The sequence below is a fragment of the Glycine max genome, chromosome 9 (assembly GCF_000004515.6).
Source record: "Glycine max cultivar Williams 82 chromosome 9, Glycine_max_v4.0, whole genome shotgun sequence".
Lineage (NCBI taxonomy): Eukaryota > Viridiplantae > Streptophyta > Magnoliopsida > Fabales > Fabaceae > Glycine > Glycine max.
In genome coordinates, this window is record NC_038245.2 from 17,997,328 (window position 1) to 18,017,820 (window position 20,493).

At 32.6% G+C, this 20,493-nt stretch overlaps 1 protein-coding gene across 1 annotated transcript; it reads right to left on the bottom strand.

Annotated features, from left to right (window-relative positions):
- Nucleotides 1-401: 401 nt before the first annotated feature.
- Nucleotides 402-2,342, bottom strand: LOC102663376 (uncharacterized). Its single transcript, XM_006588050.1, has one exon. It carries the CDS (start codon nt 2,340-2,342, stop codon nt 402-404), a length of 1,941 nt encoding a protein of 646 aa, XP_006588113.1.
- Nucleotides 2,343-20,493: the final 18,151 nt, after the last annotated feature.

A 20,493-nucleotide genomic window follows, 5' to 3' on the forward strand; every position in this document is an offset into this window, starting at 1 on the left:
GATGTCGGTGTGGGCCATTTCACCATAGCTTCGACCTTGGAGGGCTCAGGTTCAACCCCTTTGCCGGAAACTATGTGTCCTAAATATTCGACTTGCTTTTGAGCGAAAAGGCATTTGGTCTTTTTCAGATGGTACTGACCTTGGCGGAGAGTTTGGAAGACAAGCTCGAGATGATGAAGGTGCAAGGACAATGTCCTGCTGTATACTAGGATATCATCGAAAAAAACTGCGGCGAACTTTCTCAAGAACGGTGTTAGCAGAGTATTCATTGCTGCCTGAAAGGTGGACGGTGCGTTACACAGTCCGAAGGGCATCACACGATATTCGTAGTGCCCTTGGTGTGTTCTAAAAGCCGTCTTCTCTACGTCAGGGCCATGCATAAGAATCTGGTGGAATCCCTGTCAAAGGTCTAGCTTAGAGAACCAAGCCACACTTCCTAACTCGTCCAAAAGCTCGTCTATCGTCGAAATCGGAAAACGATCGCGGACTGTTGCTGCATTTAAGGCACGATAGTCGACACACATTCTGTAGGTTCCGTCCTTCTTCTTTACTAGTAATACCGGAGAGGAATAAGGGCTCATACTTGGTTGAACCAAACCAGATGCGAGGAGCTCCGACACCTGCTTTTTGATTTCTGATTTCTGGAATTGCGGGTAACGGTATGGTCTTACATTGATTGGTGGTGTATTGGGTAGGAGGTTTATGTGGTGAACGATGGAGCAAGGAGGGGGGAGGGAAGATGGTTGTTGGAATAGGTGTTGAAACTGGGTTAGGAGTGCTTCGACTGCAGGTATCGGGTGAGGAAGATGAAGTTGTGGGTCGGGTTGTGGGTCGTGGATCAGTTTTAAGTGAAAGAGAGCTGAGGCGGATCCGGTTTGTAATAACCGTTTCACTTGAGGGGTTGAGATTGGTTTCGGCCCAGTGGAAACATCAGCGTGTAACTCAATGGGCTGGCCCATATGGGTGAACTTCATGGAAAACGTGGTGCAATCAGTGGTTATGGGCCCAAATTGCCTTAACCACTCTATTCCTAACACAGCTTCTGCACCACTGATAGGAAGCAAATGGAACGTAACCGTGAAATGGTGGCCTTGGAGGGATAGCGGTGTATCGGGACAGACTTGGTTACAATCAAGGACAGACCCATTACCAACTAGGACATGGAGTGGGCTCGTGTTTTGGGCTTTTAGGTGGAGGAACTGGGCAATGCGAGGCTGGAGGAAGTTATGGGTGCTTCCGCTATCTATAAGGATGGTAAGGGAGGAGTGATTGATGACTCTGACAAGTCGGAAGGTCTCGGAGGAGGGGAGGCCAGAGAAGGCGTGGAGGCTCACGTGAGGGAGGTTTAACTCAGAGGGTGTGTCAAAGTCTAGGGTGGACGCTGGGGTTGGTTCCGGAATTGAAGGCAAGGAAGGTTCGGGAATGGGTTCTTCTTGTATAAGGGATGGGTTGTCGGCGATGAACAAAAGGATGCGTCCCTTGCAGCGGTGAGTGGAGCTCCATTTTTCATCACAATTGTAACAGAGACCCTTTTCCCGACGAAGGGCCATCTCATCTGGTGTTCTCTGAACATATGTGGACTGTGCTTTCCGGCTGGTAGGGACATATGATGGAGATGGAGTATTGTGACTTCGTGGTGGCGCTTGCCGGCGATCTCGGAGTTTGTCTTCCTGTAATTTGGCAAGAGCCATGGCTTGTGGAAGGGAAATGGGTTGAAGAGCTAGCACTTCTCGACGTATATCTTGTGCTAAACCTAAAACAAAATAGCTTAACAGGAAAGGTGGTGGTAAACCAATAACACGGTTAGCTAACCGTTCGAACTCCGTTAGGTACTCATTAACGGTGCCACGTTGCGTCAGTTTGAAGAGAGCCCCCTTAGGGTCATCATAATACGAAGGCGCCAACCTGGACTCGAGAGCTTGTAGGAAGCCTGACCATGAAGTAATAAACCCGTTCCTAAACATCCATTGGTACCAGCTTAATGCAGCCCCATCCAGGTAGAAGGAGGCCACGGTGATCCTTTCTTCTTCTGGCGTGTTCTGGTATTCGAATAGCTGTGAAATCTTGAAAATCCACCCCATGGGGTCGCGGCCATCAAATCTTGGAATGTCCAACTTGACAGAGTTACGTTGGTGGAAATGGGAAGAGGACCCAGGATGCTCCCGCGCCGGAGATCGCAAATGGAGATGATCAAGGATCGTATCCACTTTGCCGGAAAGTTCTGAGTATTTGTCAACGAGATCAGCATGTTTATCCAGAAGTGTGGTTTGGCTATTGGAGAGACGGGTGATAGCGTCCTCGAGCCTGTCGGTGGTCGTTTTCCGTGTTGCGTGGTCGGCCATGGCGGTCGTTGCGGCGGCAGGTCGGACCAGTGATAAGAGCAGAGGTCACGGTTGAGGAGAAGGAAGGGGTAAGCCTTACTTCGAGGGAAGGCAGCCTCCTAAGAGAGAGAGAGAGAGAGAGATTTACGTAAACTTTGCATGCCCTTTATTATTACGTATTCGTGTATTTATACAAGCAAGGGTATTACATCCAACTGAATAACAGCACTAACGGTTTAGCAACTACCCTAACTAACTGGGCATTGTATTTCGTTAAAGCTTCTTCTTCGAGTCATGGCTCGTAGTCGTTCAAGTAGCTGGGTCTTGATGCTGTTCGTTTGGGCCTTGTTTCTGCAGTTTCGGGCCCAGTGTTGGTATACTCAAGGTGATTCCTATCAGTATCATCCAAAATTTGGACATCTCTATCACTAGTAATATCCAGTTTATGCCCCTTGGTTTCCTGATTAAGAATTAAGTTAAAAGTTTAATACTGCATTGATATTGACAGTTGGTTTTAACTAAGCAAGCGTTGTAATTGTATTTAAAGGAAAAAGATAATTTACATCACACAATTTTTCCTCTGCATCTTTAGGAACATCAAGCTTGTTCTTAGCTTCCTGAACCTGAAGCATTGCAACAAAACCAATCTTAAGTTCAATCTACCTCAAAGACTAAAATCAAGTGACAACTTGTTGCAAATAACAATAAAATATATGAAGATGTCAATGTAATAGTGATAGGCACCATCCATATCCCCCAACCCTTTATAGCAGAACTAGAGTGTTATTACACACGGAAACAGCTCGAGTGAATAAGAACATTTTGATGGTAAATTACTGGTTTATTAGCAATCAGCAATAGTGGTTATTTTTCTCTGCTGGAATTTGATCAGAGCTTCCTCCTTGAATGGAACACAGGTGACATGGTTTGACATCTGTTCATTTCCTACTCGATTTTTTAGTATGCCTATGATTTTTGGGCATGTTTTAAGAACGAGAACCAGTCTGCTTATGATTTGAAACGTTTTTAGAAAACATCTAACATACAAACAACAGCAACAGTCAAGGCCCATTTTGTAGTAGTATCATCCCATGATCCTTGACTCACTTCACTTTCATAACAAAAATATGAAAAGTTATAAGTTGTCCTTGCTGCCATTTCAATGCCTTCTTGAGAGAATGAAGTCATGTCTCCCTCTTATGAGTACTGATCATGATGGTGATTAGTACTCTCCATGGAGCTTGTGTCAAGCCATGTGTTAAAACTTGTCATTTCATAGAATTTAGAAGAATTGGATTTTGATTTTAAGTTGTAAATTAAAGCACAGTGTTTTTGTTTATCTTTTCTAAACAGTATAACATAGTGAAAAACCAAACCTGCAAGCAGTCCATTTGTAAGGAATGTTGGTAACATTAGCATGCATTGCTATCTGCACTTCTGGAAGGTTATAGTATTTCTCTGCATAATTTTCAGTACACGATCATACCCAGAAATCAGATGAAGATTCTTGAATCGCATGTGCCTCACGGTATTGTTTTGTGCTGTTGTGCAAGTAGGAGTATAGATGATGTACTGGTCTATATTTCCAAATTCATAGTTAACCGCATAACTATAAACATCATCACATTTTTTAGATGTTTCTTCTGCTGTGAAATTGCAATATTTGAGGATAGATTTGTATGACTGATCAGATATCATAGAATGGCTCCACCAATATGTTTACCTTATATACTTTTCTATTGTTATTAGAATGAAACCCCACTTAAGACACAAAATTCAAAGCCAAAAAGAGGAAGACCCTTCAAATCGCCATGTGAATCGATTAAAAATTGTTACGTTATACGCAAAGAACGAAAGATCGGTAAAAGGTTTGATACCGTATGTAATCCAATTAAAATAAAAATTTGATGTTTATTTATTTTTGAGTTAAGATAAGATGGGTGCTCATGTAAATTCATTAATTCAATTGTTTTATTAAGTAAAAAATTCTAGAGGGAAAATTAACAGACTTGTTTATTTCTTAAATATTATAGGTACATATTACACATAGTGGACATAGAGATTTATTTTTTAAATATATTTCTTAAAGTAAATAGTTAGTTTGAGCAATATATTGAATATTTACAAAGTATTCTTTTTCAAATTATGATGAGTAGTTTTTATACGAGAATCTTCAATAATGGTCTGTGTAATAAAATTGAAATATTAGTACAAACATTGTGATTTTAAAATAAAAATATGATACTTTTATAGACCATTCAGGTATAAAACATTGGCATATGTCATCAATGCATCAATTATATATTAATAAAATAGATCATACTTTGAGTATAGGACCATAAGAAAATATAGGAAAACCAGCTCTACAACTAGGATATTACATAGAAACAATAGAGAAATTAAACATCATCCTATATATTTAGATAACAAGCAATTCATGTAGTAGGGTTAATAAACTAATTAGACAATAAGCAATGTCCAGGCTTTACTTTGGAAAAAATCATATTTCAAATAGTAACCTTAATATGATCAAGATGTCCACACAAATTATAATTGTCATTATTCAAAATAAGGAAAAAAAATGGAATATTGATTAGATAGGGTTCAGAGTTTTATCCCACTTTTTTCCTTTCCATATATAAGTAATGTCCAAGACATTAATGCAACCTCCTTTCTCTATCATCTTCTCTAGTAGCCTCAAAGAAGATTTGATAAAAAAAAATATATTTTTGCATAAAGCATCAAATAGAGGACCATGACTCGTAGCTTGAAATCTGTATAAACATTTTCCGCCTCAACATTCATTAATTCTACCTTTAGTGTATGTTTTATTCAATGTTGAGTAATTTAGATCCTTAGGTTAAACGTGTCTTGCTTTTGTGTCATCAAATAGTTTTCAAACCACAACATATTTGTTCTGTCTTACATATTCATCAATTAGTGCATTATAAGTTAATGTGATTTTTATTTCACAAGTCTCTATCTGTCCAAATTTACCCTTAAATGCTAAGGGCTAAGGGTCTTTATATCTAAAAGTGGAGTGTGATGAAAAATCCAACGCTACACTATTTCTATGATCATCATAATTGTACCCCCTCCCCTTTACCATTTATCTGTCATTTTATATCATCACTCATTTTACTATCTTCTTTTTTGCAGACTTATATTCATAAGGAGACACACTTTCGGTGTCGGTCTTTGAACGAGATTAAGAATTACGAGAAATATGGAAGTCCTCCTCGACGTCACAAAGTGAAAACACAAGCCGAAGCAGAAAGCAATGACAAAACCAAAAATGCAACAGAAGTGAGTATATTTATTTTAAAAAATAAGTAGGGCTAACAATGTATTTTCCAACACATTTTATTATTGGTTAAAGTTTACTGACAACTATAAGCTCATGAGTAGGACTGAAAGTGATTAAAGAAATAGTAGTAGTACATCCTTTTGTTATTTTCAATCAACATGAACAAGTAACAAAGAGTGCATTAGAGATAGTGGTGATTTTTCTTTTCAAAATTAGAAAAGTTTAGTTCTCTTTTATTTCTGGGATGCATGTAAAGTTTGGCATTTTAAATCACAATTCAATGTGATATTTTAATTTTTTTCCATCAACGAATTCAATAAAAACAATATCATTAGTGATTTTCATATTCTTTTTAGTTTTACTATCTTGGACATTTTTTGGAAAATGATAACTATAATGAGTATGCTTCTTTTGGGAGTTTGGAATCTTTTCCAATGCTATTCAAAATGTTGTTATTAAATATTGCAAAAAAAAAATCAAACAAATGATGGCTAATAATTAATGAAAGTGATGTGAGTATGCATATGTTGAATGTTTTGTATTCTCCTATATTCTAATGTTTTTATTTTTGTTTACTTTTCGAGATGATTTTCACTATTAAAAATTCCTGGAATATTTAGAAATGTTTTTTGGTAAAGAAAAGAACAAAGAACTGGAAATTGAACTTTTTATTTATTTATTTTAGAGTTTATTGTAATTTATCACTATTCAACCCGAAAAATTTAATTTCTATTGTCAATGTTTCCAGTAAATAATGTTGATGACAAAAAAATACCTATTGGAATCGACACAATATTCCTCACTAAATGTTTCATTCTTTCTCATGATTTTTTCACGAAAGGATTGTTGCTCAAAGAAAAGCAAAAGCAGAAGTTATGAGAACTTTTGTTGAAGAGTTTCTTTCGAAAGCTTATTACAATCAGTTTCACATGTTCGACCCATAATCAATAAAAATCAGCTATTATATAATGTTCAAATCGACTGAAAAACATTATCATCAGTTTATTTAATACCTATGTTGACAACCTCCATGTGATTTAGGATTTTCATATGATTTTATTTTGACTTTCTATGTTGGATGAAATGACTTTCAGCTATGCTTTTTTTTTTGGGTTAGTCTAACAATTTGCTAGAAAGATCTCAATCCATTGGTTCCTTTTCATGGTTGTGGATATTGGGTTAGGCTAGGTATGTTTTTATTTGAAATAATTTTGTGTTTCATCTCTCTATTGTGATGAATCTGATTAATGGCATGCACAACTTATCTTTTACACATTGTTATTAGAAGAGGAAAATTTTCCTCAAAGTTAATTTGTCTAAATATTTAATTCCATGTATTATTATACTATACTGAGATTAAATACTCGACTTCTTAAACAAATTTTCAATTCATACATAGATACATATATTAGATTCATTACATTTTTTATTAGTCTTAGGTTAGACACCATTCATTGGTGTTTCTCAACTCATTGAGTGAGTGATCAATCTCAATCTATTGTGTGATTGTTGGTAGTCCAAGAAATTTTTTTACATAGGAAGGCAACTAAATTGAGTTTATTATGTTAAATAGATCATTCTCTCACTTATGAACCTAATCGGGTCTTAAACCACTTCATCATTTTACGGGTTATTAAATTCCATACCTTTGTAACAATAACAATGGTAATACTTATCAATTAATTTAAATATCTTAAAAACATTAATGATTCAAAATATTTAATGCTATTTTTATTCAAAAAAGATATTTAACGTTATTTATTTTTAATAGTTCTTCTGATAAATTATTTGCTTTGAATGGACATTTATGACTAGACAATAAATTTTTATATTTATTAGAAAAGAGGTAAGAACCTTCATACAAATATTTAATTTTTTTTGAATATTTGAAATAAATATCAACAATCAATAAATGTACCTTTTAATCAATTTAAATATTTTAAAAACATTAATTCTTCCAAACATTTAATGTTATTTATTATTATAAGCTCCTATGATAAATTATTTGTTTTTAACTGACATTTATGACCTTACAATAAATTATTTCATTTATTGATAGTTGATATTTTTTTTTCTAAAATTTATTTCAAGAACTTCATTAGAAAAGATTATATTGATAGTATAAAAGTAAGAACCTTCGTACAAGAATTTATTAAAATTGTGTGTGCAAAACGGAGGTGAGTGCAAATCAGAGGAGTACCGCTTCACCCTTCAAGGTAAGGGGGTGGGAATCAATTAGAGAATTAGGGATTAAAAAAATATTTTTTGGATCATATGATATTTGATTAATTAAAACATATACTTATATCAAAACAATGTTTTTTTGGAACATATGATATGCTGAAAATTCTTAAAGTTGATTCTAAATAGTTGTAAAGTTTGGGATATCTTTTATATTGTTTTAATTCATTCTCTTTGCATATCTCTATATATATGTGTGTAAAACTAATATGTAAATTGTTAGATTATATAACAGTATAATATAATATTCAATTAAGAATAAATAATTACATGAATAAAATCTGATAAAGTCGATAAAAGTTTATATTTATTATAATTCATTGTATGCTTAGTTTGAGATCAATTGTATGTTAAACTATCTTTATAATTCATAAGACAAATTTTTTCTTTCTAATTTTTTTAGTACATGTATATAATTAAGTTTTCATAATTCAACTATCGATGTTGAAGCTATACACGCAACACCAGTATCCATTTGCAATCCTACTAATTACTATTTGTCTCATTATATAAATATTTGGCCAAATTAAGATTTTTGTTAAACAAGTTTGTTTTACTGTACCCCGTCCCCTTTCCCATTTAATTGTCATTTTATATTTTCCTATTTAACATGATAGGAATGAATGAATTGCAACATCAACTTTTTTAACAAGTTTTCTCTTGTTTGGTTTTTGTTATGATGGTTCATTTTATTATTTTTTTTGTTGCAGATTTTATATTTTCCTATCTATCATGCTAGGAATCAATGAATTGCAATATCAACTTGTTTAAGTTTTCTCTCATTTGCCTTTTGTTATTATCACTCATTTCACTATCTTTTTTTTTTTGCAGACTTATATTCATAAGGAGACACGCTTTCGGTGTCGGTCTTTGGAGGAGATTAAGAATTACAAGAAATATGGAAGTCATCCTCGGCGTCACAAGGTGAAAACACAAGACAAAGAAGAAAGCAATGACAAAACCAAAAATGAAATAGATGTGAGTATATTTATTTTAAAAAAATAAGTAGGGCTAACAATGTATTTTCCAACACATTTTAATATTGGTTAAAGTTTACTAACGACTACAAGTTCATGAGCAGGACTGAGAGTGATTAAAGAAAAAGTAGTAGTACATCCTTTTGTTATTTTCAATCAACATGAACAAGTAACAAAGAGTGCATTAAAGATAGTGGTGATTTTTCTTTTCAAAATTAGAAAAGTTTAGTTCTCTTTTATTTTTGGGGTGCATGTAAAGTTTGGCATTTTAAATCATAATTCAATGTGATATTTTAATTCTTTCCATCAATATATTCAAGAAAAACAATATCATTAGTGATTTTCATATTCTTTTTAGTTTTACTATCTAGGACGTTTTTTGAAAAATGATAACTATAATGAGTATGCTTCTTCAGGGAGTTTGGAATCTTTTCCATTGCTATTCAAAATGTTGTTATTAAATATTGCAAAAAAAATAATCAAACAAATGATGGCTAATAATTAATGAAAGTGATGTGTGTATCGATATTTTGAATGTTTTGTATTCTCCTATATTATAATGTTTTTTTTTTGTTTACTTTTCCTGATGTTTTTACTATTAAAAATTCCTGGAATATTGAGAAATGTTTGCTAAAGAAAAGAACAAAGAAATGGAAATTGAATTTTTTATTTATTTATTTTAGAGTTTATTGTAATTTATCACTATTCAACCCGAAAAATTTAATTTCTATTGTCAATGTTTCCAATAAATAATGTTGATGACAAAAAAAAGATACAAATTGAAATCAACACAATATTCCTCACTAAATGTTTCATCATTTGTCATGATTTTTTTAGGAAATGGTTGTTGCTCAAGGAAAAACAAAAGCAGAAGTTATGAAAACTTTTGTTGAAGAGTTTCTTTCGGAAGCTTATTACAATCAGCTTCACATGTTCAACCCATAATCAACAAAAATCAACTATTATATAATGTTCAAACCAACTGTAAAACATTATCATCAATTTATTTAATACCTATGTTGACAACTTCCATGTGATTTAGGATTTTCATATGATTTTATTTTGACTTTGTATGTTGGATGAAATGACTTTCAGCTATGCTTTATTTTTGGGGTTAGTCTAATAATTTGCTAGAAAGATCTCAATCCATTGGTTCCTTTTCATGGTTGTGGATATTGGGTATGTTTTTATTTGAAATAATTTTGTGTTTCATCTCTCTACTGTGATGAATCTGATTAATGGCATGCACAACTTATCTTTTACACATTGTGGGTGACTTACATTTCCAATGTTGATGTTGGCTTTGTAGGGTTGGGTACATATTTATTTGCTGATTTTGTGGTTTGTTTACACTAGTTACTAGACTAGTACACCAATTTTCACGTCTACTAAGTTGGACAAGTTTTGTTTTTGTTGGAAAATTGACTTGAATAATTTCTAAAACAATTAATAACTATAAATTATTAAATTCAACTTCATAACATTTTCCATCACATTTATGTGAAAAGTTTGAATGCAATTTCAATCCAATTTCGTCTAAAAATACGAAAACTTAAACTTAGCTAATGTTCATTGTATAAAAAAACTCTTTGATATGGGCATTTGTATATTACCATTTAATTCCTCTTTTACCCTCTCTAATCCTTAATTACTTAGAGCCTTGATATCTTAAATGGACTGTGATGAATAATTCTATAAGCTACTACATTCATAATCCCATCACCATGCCCACTTCCCCCATTCATTTCTCAATTTGTGTTTTCCTATTTTACATGTTATGAAAGAATTGCAACATCAACTTTTTTTAACATTTTTTATCATTTTTTTCTTTTTATAAAATTGCTAATTTTATTTAAAAAAATATTTTGCAATTTTATCTTCATGAAGAGAAAGGGTTTCAATGTCGATCTTTAGTAGGGCTGAAAGATACGAGAAGCGCATAATTGATACTCGGTGTTATAGAATGAAAAAACAAAACAAAGTAGAAAACAATAATAGAATTGAAAATGAAATAAAAATAAGTACAATTATTTGCAAAATGAGGAGTGCTAGCATCATACTCTCCAACACATCCTTTCTAGCTAATGCACCTTTTAATATTTGTTAGAGTTTAATAAGAACAAATTAACTCATGAGTGGCCACTCTTATATAGACAGAGGGACACAATTTTATAATTTTTAATATATTTCAACAAATGACAAAAAGGTGTTAGAGATGGTGATGCTAGAATTTCTATTTTTTAAATTACAAAATTTCAGTTCTCTTTTATTTCCTGGGTGCATGTAAAGGTTTGAATTTTAAATTACAATTCCTTGTCATATTTTAAATTTCACCTTCAATATTTTTAGTAAAAACATTTGAATGAATGTTTTACCTATTATTTTTAGTTTTACTACTAGGAAATTTGGGAAAATAATAATTATACTGAGTATTTTTATTTGCGGTGCTTGGTATCTTTTTCATTATTATTCAAAATGTTGTTTTAAAATTTTTGAAACTTAATTGATGGCTAGCATGGAAGTAGAAACCCACGTGAGTTCATATTTTGGATGTTTTGTATTTTCCTTTACTATTAATTTTTTTTAAAATATTGCTATTATTTTCAGGAAATGATTGATGCTGAAGAGAAAAATAAAGAAGCAAAAATTGAAGTGAGTATACAGATTTTTAGTATTTTGTATTTTCATTTCGTGCTATTCAAAAAGTTGTATTAAAATTCTGGTACAATTTTCTGGAAATGATACTAGCCAAATGATAATGATAATACCTATATTGACAACCTCATCATTTAAGATTTTGATATGGTTTTATTTTGAGATTTTATGTTGGATGATATGACTTTCAAACTAGGTCTTAACTTATTTATTTTTCTATTTGATAACTGATCCTTGTTTCATATAACCCGAATTCAGAGTTCTTGCATATAAAAGTTAAAAAGAATAATAAATGCAAGCTATAGGATCCAAACACCAATAAGACAAAGATCATTGAATGTTATTCCTCTTGGCCTTAAACCATGTCCACAAACTAACCTTTATCGATCAAGTTCATGATAGCACTAAAGTGAAAGGAATGCCTTGAAACATGACATTGTACATTAATCACATAGACCAAACTATAGTATGTCATTAAAGATGACGAGCTAGACACAAAATTTCTTTTTGAAGAGATAACTGAACTGGAAAAAAAAATACCTTTAGGTAAAAGTATCGAGTAACCAGGCCAAGCTTAACTACATTCTAAATACTATTTGTCACTAGGAAGCAAAATAAAAAGGTGAAGAGAGTCTTTGTCAAAGGAAAAATATAACGCGTATGAAATCTCCGTAGTCTAGGACATTATTCCTTTTTCTGAACAGGTTAACTCAAGTTGGTACTTGTATCCTATCCAAAATGACCCACCAAGAAAAGGAAAGAACTTCGAGACAGACAAACCTCTTAAAAATATATTAATGATTAACTAACTATGTAAAAATATTTATACTGTATAAAAATTAAACTCGTCATTTTTTCAGTTTTGCTTGTTATATATGCTTTATTTCTTAGGTTAGTCCAGTAATACGGTTTTTGAATATTGGGCAAGGAAATCTTTGTTTAATATGAACTAACTATTTGTTTCATCTCTCTATACTAATGGATCTGATTATTAGGACAGCTTATGTAACATAGATAAACTATGATTTGTGCATACTAAAATGTGAGTTTTTGGCCTGTTTTATTCAATTTCTAGAATATTTTATTGACAGTACTCATGTTTTTATGTAAGTTTGTACCAAAAAGGTGCTGATGAGACTTATAATAAAAAAGAGTTAAAACATCGATGTTTTTTTTAAAGCAAAAAACATCATCTGGGAGAGCACGATCGTGCGGATTCTGAGCATAGGTTGTCTTGATGTAGCGAGTGAAAGCTAAACCCCTCAAGAAACAGCACAGTCATGCTGCAAATTTTGCTAAAGACAGTCGTGCTGAACTACAGAGACTCGACACAGTTTATGAGTTTCAAATTAGCCAGCTTCTATAGCATGATCGTTTTGACTTTCACGACTCAAACTTATTGTTTATTATAAATAGAAAAGGGCAAGTTATAGTGAGGGGATCTTTTAATTTGTGTTACCAATATAGACCATTGAGAGTAAGTAATTAAAAGTGACTGTGAGAAGGGCTTAGTCTTTGGAGGATTGTCAAGATCATTACAGGGGATTTCACTTGTAATGTTTCTGCTCCTTTTCAGTTATCATGTATTCCATTTTGATTCTTTGCACCCTTATTTTCAGGGATAGCTAGTTTATTATTCTAGGGTGTTCACATGAACAGAAATTTTATTTCCTAGTGTTTTATTTTAATTGAATTCTATTGTCTCCCTTAGTCAATTATTTTGCTTCACTATTTTGTATTTCTTTAGAACAATCACTTCGTATTTGTATTCAATTATATTATGTGTCCATTGCTTATAATTGATGGACTTGTGTAGCAAATGAGTTTCTGAGTGTCATATGATCAATGATCAACTACAAATTACAAACTTCTAATTAGATTAAATTATCTTTGTATTTGACCTCTTTGTGCTTACCTTTTTTCGTAATTCTGGCCCTACATGATCAACAAGGTTGTAATAAGGAGAAAGAGGATTAATGGATCATGACAAAAAATCTGTTGATTGATTGTAGAGGTATGATTAGTAACTGACATATACTTTAGGATTAAGTTAAAATAAATATTGGGGTAATTATTTTTTTCTGTAGAAATCACAACACTAGGTTCTCATTTCAGATAATCCTTTAAATTGCTCTTTCTGGTTCTTGAAATCAATTTTTAGCACAAACTATTTGATGAACCACTTTTTTGAAACTGCTGTTAAAAATGAATTGCTTAGTTTATTTGAGAAATTAAATTGTTTTGGAACTACCTTTAGTCCTTTGGGTCATATATATATATATATATATATATACCTGGACTTAAGGTCCATTGTTACTACAGCAAACGATATATTTTTCCTTAAACGTACTATTTTATATAAATAAAACATGAGGGCTGACTAGGGGGGAAGAAGTGATTGCAAGTGCAAAAGAGGTAAATCACGAAAAAGGAATGGTTGTTGGCAAGCTTCCACTCGAATGAAATGAATTGAATACACATCGGCATGAGAGATGTAGAAATTGTGAAAGTGTGAGATTGTATCGTTAAAGGTGGCTTAAATAAATTAATTAGTATCGCCTAAATCAGAAGATGCATCTATTTTTTAATATGATTATTAAATGAATTGATGATTTTTATGAGATACTCTATTACGTGAATCCTAAAATTTATGCAATATGCATGATATTTGAATATTACATTCTATATATATATGATGGCCAATGATTATGCTTTGATTGTTGAGTTGTATACTATTTTGGTATGTTTATTTTTTGTAAGTTGTGTGTTGCAGGTGCAATTTGTGTCTATGATGATCTCATGCCTAATGTATGTGTGGAACAGGTGGTCACATGTCTTTCAAAGACTCCATGGATATATGAATTTGGATGTGAAGATGTGTTATTCATTTTTGTTTCCTCTTTAATCTTATATGTAGTATTGACCGGCTTAGAGATTTGATAATTTATATTTATGGAGTTGTTTTTATTTATGTGCATGTTTGAGGAGATTTTAAATGTTTTGATCATGTATAACTTTATGTTATGAAAAGTGTCATCTGACACATATAGTTTATTTAGTTATTTACATATTATATAATGTCTTATCTACATACCATAAGTTTTAGCTTTTGACCTTGTATAATGCAAAAAAATTACAAGTATTTTTATAATTAAATTAAATTAAATCTTGTATTTGAATTAGTTCATAATTTCATGTAACGGTGATGAGTTGTTATATTGTGTTAACTGTTAACTTCAATATATAAATTTTTTTTATATGCATATGGAAAACTTAAGTATATAAAAAATTCGACATCTTAATTTTAAATACCAACTAATAACATAAGTATAGATTATAAAATCATATTTATTTTGACCTCAAAACCAAGGCTGATTAGATGGGTCTTGCTCATACAAGAGTTTGATATAGTCATCAACGATAAGCAGAGATTCGAGAATGTGGTGGCTGACCACCTCTCCCGGTTGAAGAATGAAGAAGTGACCAAAGAAGAACCGGAGGTAATGGGAGACTTCCCAGATGAGTTCCTCTTACAAGCCACCACAAGATCTTGATTTTTTGATGTGGCCAACTACAAAGCCACAGGAATCATTCCCGAAGAGCTTAACTGGAGTCAGTGGAAGAAATTTCTGCATGATACCCGCTTCTATATATGGGATGATCCATATCTGTTCAAGTTAGGAGCATACAATCTGTTGAGGAGGTGTGTTATGATAGAGGAAGCATAGAGCATCCTTTGGCACTACCATAGTTCACCATATAGCGATCACCACAACGGAGATAGGACAACAACAAATGTGCTACAAGAAGGTTTCTTTTGACCCTCAATCTTCAAAGACGCTCATGATTATGTGCATTGTTATGACAAATACCAAAGAGCAGGGAGATTTCTAGAAGGAATGAGATGCCTCTGTAAAACATAATGGAGATAAAAATATTTGACTTTTGGGGGATTGACTTTGTGGGGCCTCTCCCATCTTCATACGGGAATATCTATATCCTGGTAGTTGTTGATTACGTATCTAAGTAGATGGAAATCATAGCCACTCCTAAGAATGATGTCGGGGTAGTGATAAAATTCTTAAAGAAAAACATATTTTCCCATTTTGGAGTTCCACGAGCCTTAATCAATAATAGGGGAACACACTTCTATAATGCGCAATTAAAGAAAGTTCTCGAGCATTACAATGTCAGACATAAGGCGGCCACACCTTATAAGGCGAGTACTTGAGAATATTGTTGTGTCATCAAGAAAAGTTGGGCTTTGAAGTTGGATGATGCTTTCTGGGCTTACAGGATTGCATTCAAGACTCCCATAGGCTTGTCACCATTTCAGTTGGTCTATGGTAAAGCATGCCACCTATCGGTGGAGTTGGAGCACAAAGCCTATTGGGCCCACAAATTGCTAAAATTTGATGAAGTTGTAGTTAGAGAGAAGAGGAAGTTACAATTGTTGGAGTTAAAAGAAATAAGAATGAACACCTATACATCATCCAAAATTTATAAGCAGAAGATAAAGGCATATCATGACAAAAAGCTATAGAGACAGAACTTTTAGCCAGCATAACAAGTCATGCTCTTCAATTCAAGACTCAAACTATTCCTAGGAAAGCTGAAGTCAAAGTGGTCAGGGTCTTTCCTGATCAAAGAAGTAAGACCCCATGGAGCTATGAAATCGATGGACCTTACGGCAAGCACCCCGGAGAAAAGATGGATCATCAACGGACAATGCTTAAAAATTTACAATGGAGGCCAGTTAGAAAGATTAACAAGTGTTGTCTACCTGAATGATGCATAAAATGAAGAACAATGTCTAGCTAAAGACGATAAATTAAGCACTTACTCGGAGGCAACCTATTTTTATTGTAAAAAAACCTCGCTAAGCGTGCAGGTAATTCAAATTCTGGAGAAAATACCAATGGACGTTAAATAGATCATTCTCTCACCTATGAACATAATCGGGTCTTACACCACTTCATCATTTTATGGGTTATTAAATTCCATACCTTTGTAAAAATAACAATGGTAATACTTATCAATTAATTTAAATATCTTAAAAACATTAATGATTCAAAATATTTAATGCTATTTCTATTCAAACAAGATATTTAATGTTATTTATTTTTAATAGTTCTTCTAATAAATTATTTGCTTTGAATGGACAATTATGACCATACAATAAATTATTATATTTATTAGAAAAGAGGTAAGAACCTTCATACAAATATTTAATTTTTTTGAATATTTGAAATAAATATCAACAATCAATAAATGTACCTTTTAATCAATTTAAATATTTTAAAAACATTAATGCTTCCAAACATTTAATGTTATTTATTATTATAAGCTCCTATGATAAATTATTTGTTTTTAACTGACATTTATGACCTTACAATAAATTATTTCATTTATTGATAGTTGATATTTTTTTTCTAAAATTTATTTCAAGAACTTCATTAGAAAAGATTATATTGATAGTATAAAAGTAAGAACCTTCGTATAAGGATTTATTAAAATTGTGTGTGCAAAACGGAGGTGAGTGCAAATCAGAGGAGTACTGCTTCACCCTTCAAGGTAAGGGGGTGAGAATCAATTAGAGAATTAGGGATTAAAACAATATTTTTTGGATCATATGATATTTGACTAATCAAAACATATACTTAGATTAAAACAATGTTTTTTTTGGAACATATGATATGCTGAAAATTCTTGAAGTTGATTCTAAATAGTTGTAAAGTTTGGGATATCTTTTATATTGTTTTAATTCATTCTCTTTGCATATCTCTATATATATGTGTGTAAAACTAATATGTAAATTGTTAGATTATATAACAGTATAATATAATATTCAATTACGAATAAATAATTACATGAATAAAATCTGATAAAGTCGATAAAAGTTTATATTTATTATAATTCATTGTATGCTTAGTTTGAGATCAATTGTATGTTAGACTATCTTTTTAATTCATAAGACAAATTTTTTCTTTCTAATTTTTTTAGTACATGTATTTAATTAAGTTTTCATAATTCAACTATCTCATTGTCTATGTTACTTTTGTGTAGGAGGAATTCCAAACCGTAATAAGGATGACTCACTCCCAAGAATGATGTCGGGGTAGTGATAAAATTCTTAAAGAAAAACATATTTTCCCATTTTGGAGTTCCACGAGCCTTAATCAATAATAGGGGAACACACTTCTACAATGCGCAATTATAGAAAGTTCTCGAGCATTACAATGTCAGACATAAGGCAGCCACACCTTATCTGTAAAAATTCTTAAGGGGTATCCTAGACTATCAATTATAGGAAATAACAGGATCTTGAAACCTATGATTCTCACAAACAATGAATAAACAATAGATAATATTTTGTGTACCTTTCTCCATAAAAAGACTTATATCTTTCTCCATAGGAAGACTTGTACCTTTCTTTATAGGAACTTCTCTCCGATGCACTTTGATTTCCTCGAAAGAGGAGAGAAATAAAATTTCACTTCCTTTGGCCTTTCTTTTCTGTCTCTCTCTGTTCATGATGGCTATGGGTGAGAAAAGAGCACTTTCTGGTCAGGAAGGAGACCTTATTTCACGTTAGTGGGTATTAAGCCCCTTTTATAACCACTACTCCCATCAAGTAGCAGTTAACTTAGAAACTTCTCCTATTAAGCCCAATTACAATTTAGTCCTTAATCATTAATTATTTATTTATTAGTCCCTACTAAGTCATATGCCTCTCACATGAGACATTAATTCTAACATTCTCCCACTTGGCTCATGTGACATTAATAAACATTATGGACTAAATAAATAAATAGATTAACTAACATAATGCGCATTAAAAATTGACTAAACTGTTCTATACATTGGGTACATCATAATTTCATGATTAAGAATTGGAACCAATTCGAGTCATGGCGGTTATACATCATCTAATCGACATAGTCCCTTCCATGTACTACAAATTAGTCTTCTCCTTAATATGACCATTAGTTAGGAGTACATAATTGGTCCAACATAATGTCTTCATTCAAGACAAAACCTGTTAACATTACTCTAACACAAACATGCATGCAAACATAGAGAACAAGCAATCAGAAACATATCATAATTGAGCTCAGAGTGTCAGCAAAATTACATAAGGTAAATTACACTTAATGATCATCAATAACAATGATGCCCATACTTTCAACATGTTTTATAATGTCTTGGGCAATAATCCCTTATTCAAAGGGTCAACTATCATAAGGTTTGTGCTAATATGTTCTATTGACACTCTTTGTTTCTGAACTTCTTCCTTCACGACAAAGTACCTTAATTTCATATGCTTAGCACCCTTAGAGTACTTGTCGTTCTTACAAAAATATTGTTGCGGAGTTATCACAATACATTTTCAGCGGCTTAGCAATACTGTCGACAATTCCAAGCCCTGAAATAAAGTTTCGCAGCCAATTAGCCTGAATTGTAGCCTCAAAACATACTACAAATTCAGCTCTCAGATGCAACAACAACTGATGCATACAAAATTACTTTCATTTGTTTCCGTTCCATATCATTTATAGGACATTGTGCGAGACTAACTCTGTCTCATTTCTAAATTAGAATAGGCGATGTTAAACACTTTTCCATCTTGAATCTCTCTAGCACTTTATCGATATATATACTTTCTGAGATAAGCCTAACAATCCTTGTGATCTATTATGGAATATTTTTATCCCTATCACATAGCTTACCTCACCCATATCTTTCACTTCAAAGTTTCTAGAGAGAAATTTCTTAGTCTCATGAAGAAGACCAAGATCGTTAGTTGCAAGCAAGATATCATCAATATATAAAATTAGAAAATAACCTTACTCCCACTGACCTTCAGATACATACACCGATAAACAGTATTTTCCTTAAATCTAAAGGAAATAATGGTATCATTAAATTTCAAATACCATTGGCGGGAAGCTTACTTAAGACCGTATATTGATTTCTTTAATTTGCACACCATGTGTTCCTTCCCTTCAACTGAGAATCCCATTGGTTGGTCCATATAAACATCCTCCTCTTAATCTCCATTCAAAAATGCAGTTTTCACATCCATCTGATGTAGCTCCAAGTCATAATGGGCTACTAATGCCATGATAATTCTGAAAGAATCCTTTCGTGAGACTGGTGAAAACGTCTCTTTATAATCAATGCCATCTTTCTGAGTAAATCCCTTAGCAACAAGTCTAGCCTTGTAACATTCAAGGTTGCCATGAGAGTCACGTTTAGTCTTGAAGACCCATTTACAACCAACTCTCTTACAACCCTTTGGTAATTCTACAAGGTCCCAAACACCATTATGTTCCATGGAATCTATCTCTTCTTTCATGGCATTTAACCACTTCTCAGAATTATCACAACTAACAGCTTGTGAAAATGAAACTGGATCATTATCATTAATGCTTAAGTTTGTTTCTGTTTCATGTAAGTATACCACATAGTCATTTGAAATAGCTGCTCTCCTTTTCTCTTTGAGACCTTCTTAATGCTACTTCTTGTGGTTCCTCCATAATAGGTTCATTATGTATCATGGGCTCATCATTGTGTTGTACTTCTTCATTACTGTTTGTAGCAATAACTGAAGTAGTAATCACCTTACTGCTAGAGGCAAAAGCTAAAGGGACTTGCACTCTAACTTCTTTAATTTTCACTTCTCGTTTGGGCTTATGGTTTGGATTGTAAGGAATCTCTGCATAATGTTAGAAACATGAGTCATACATCCAGAATTAATCCATCATGTATCATGGGAAACTACAGTTAAGTTTGATTCAAAACATACATAAGTATTAATCTCACCATTCTTTTTGAACCAAGACTTACACTTTAGGCAATCCTTTTGGAAATGTCTTAATTTCACAAAATTGACAATTATTTCCCTTTGATACCTTTCTTCTGGATTCGCAAAGAGTCTTCATTGTTCTTTAATGACCCTTTGCCTTTATTATGCTTCTTCATAAATTTC

Excerpts from the sequence above, each read along its gene's own strand:
- LOC102663376 (XM_006588050.1), bottom strand. The coding sequence starts at position 2,342 with ATGGCCGACCACGCAACACGGAAAACGACCACCGACAGGCTCGAGGAC.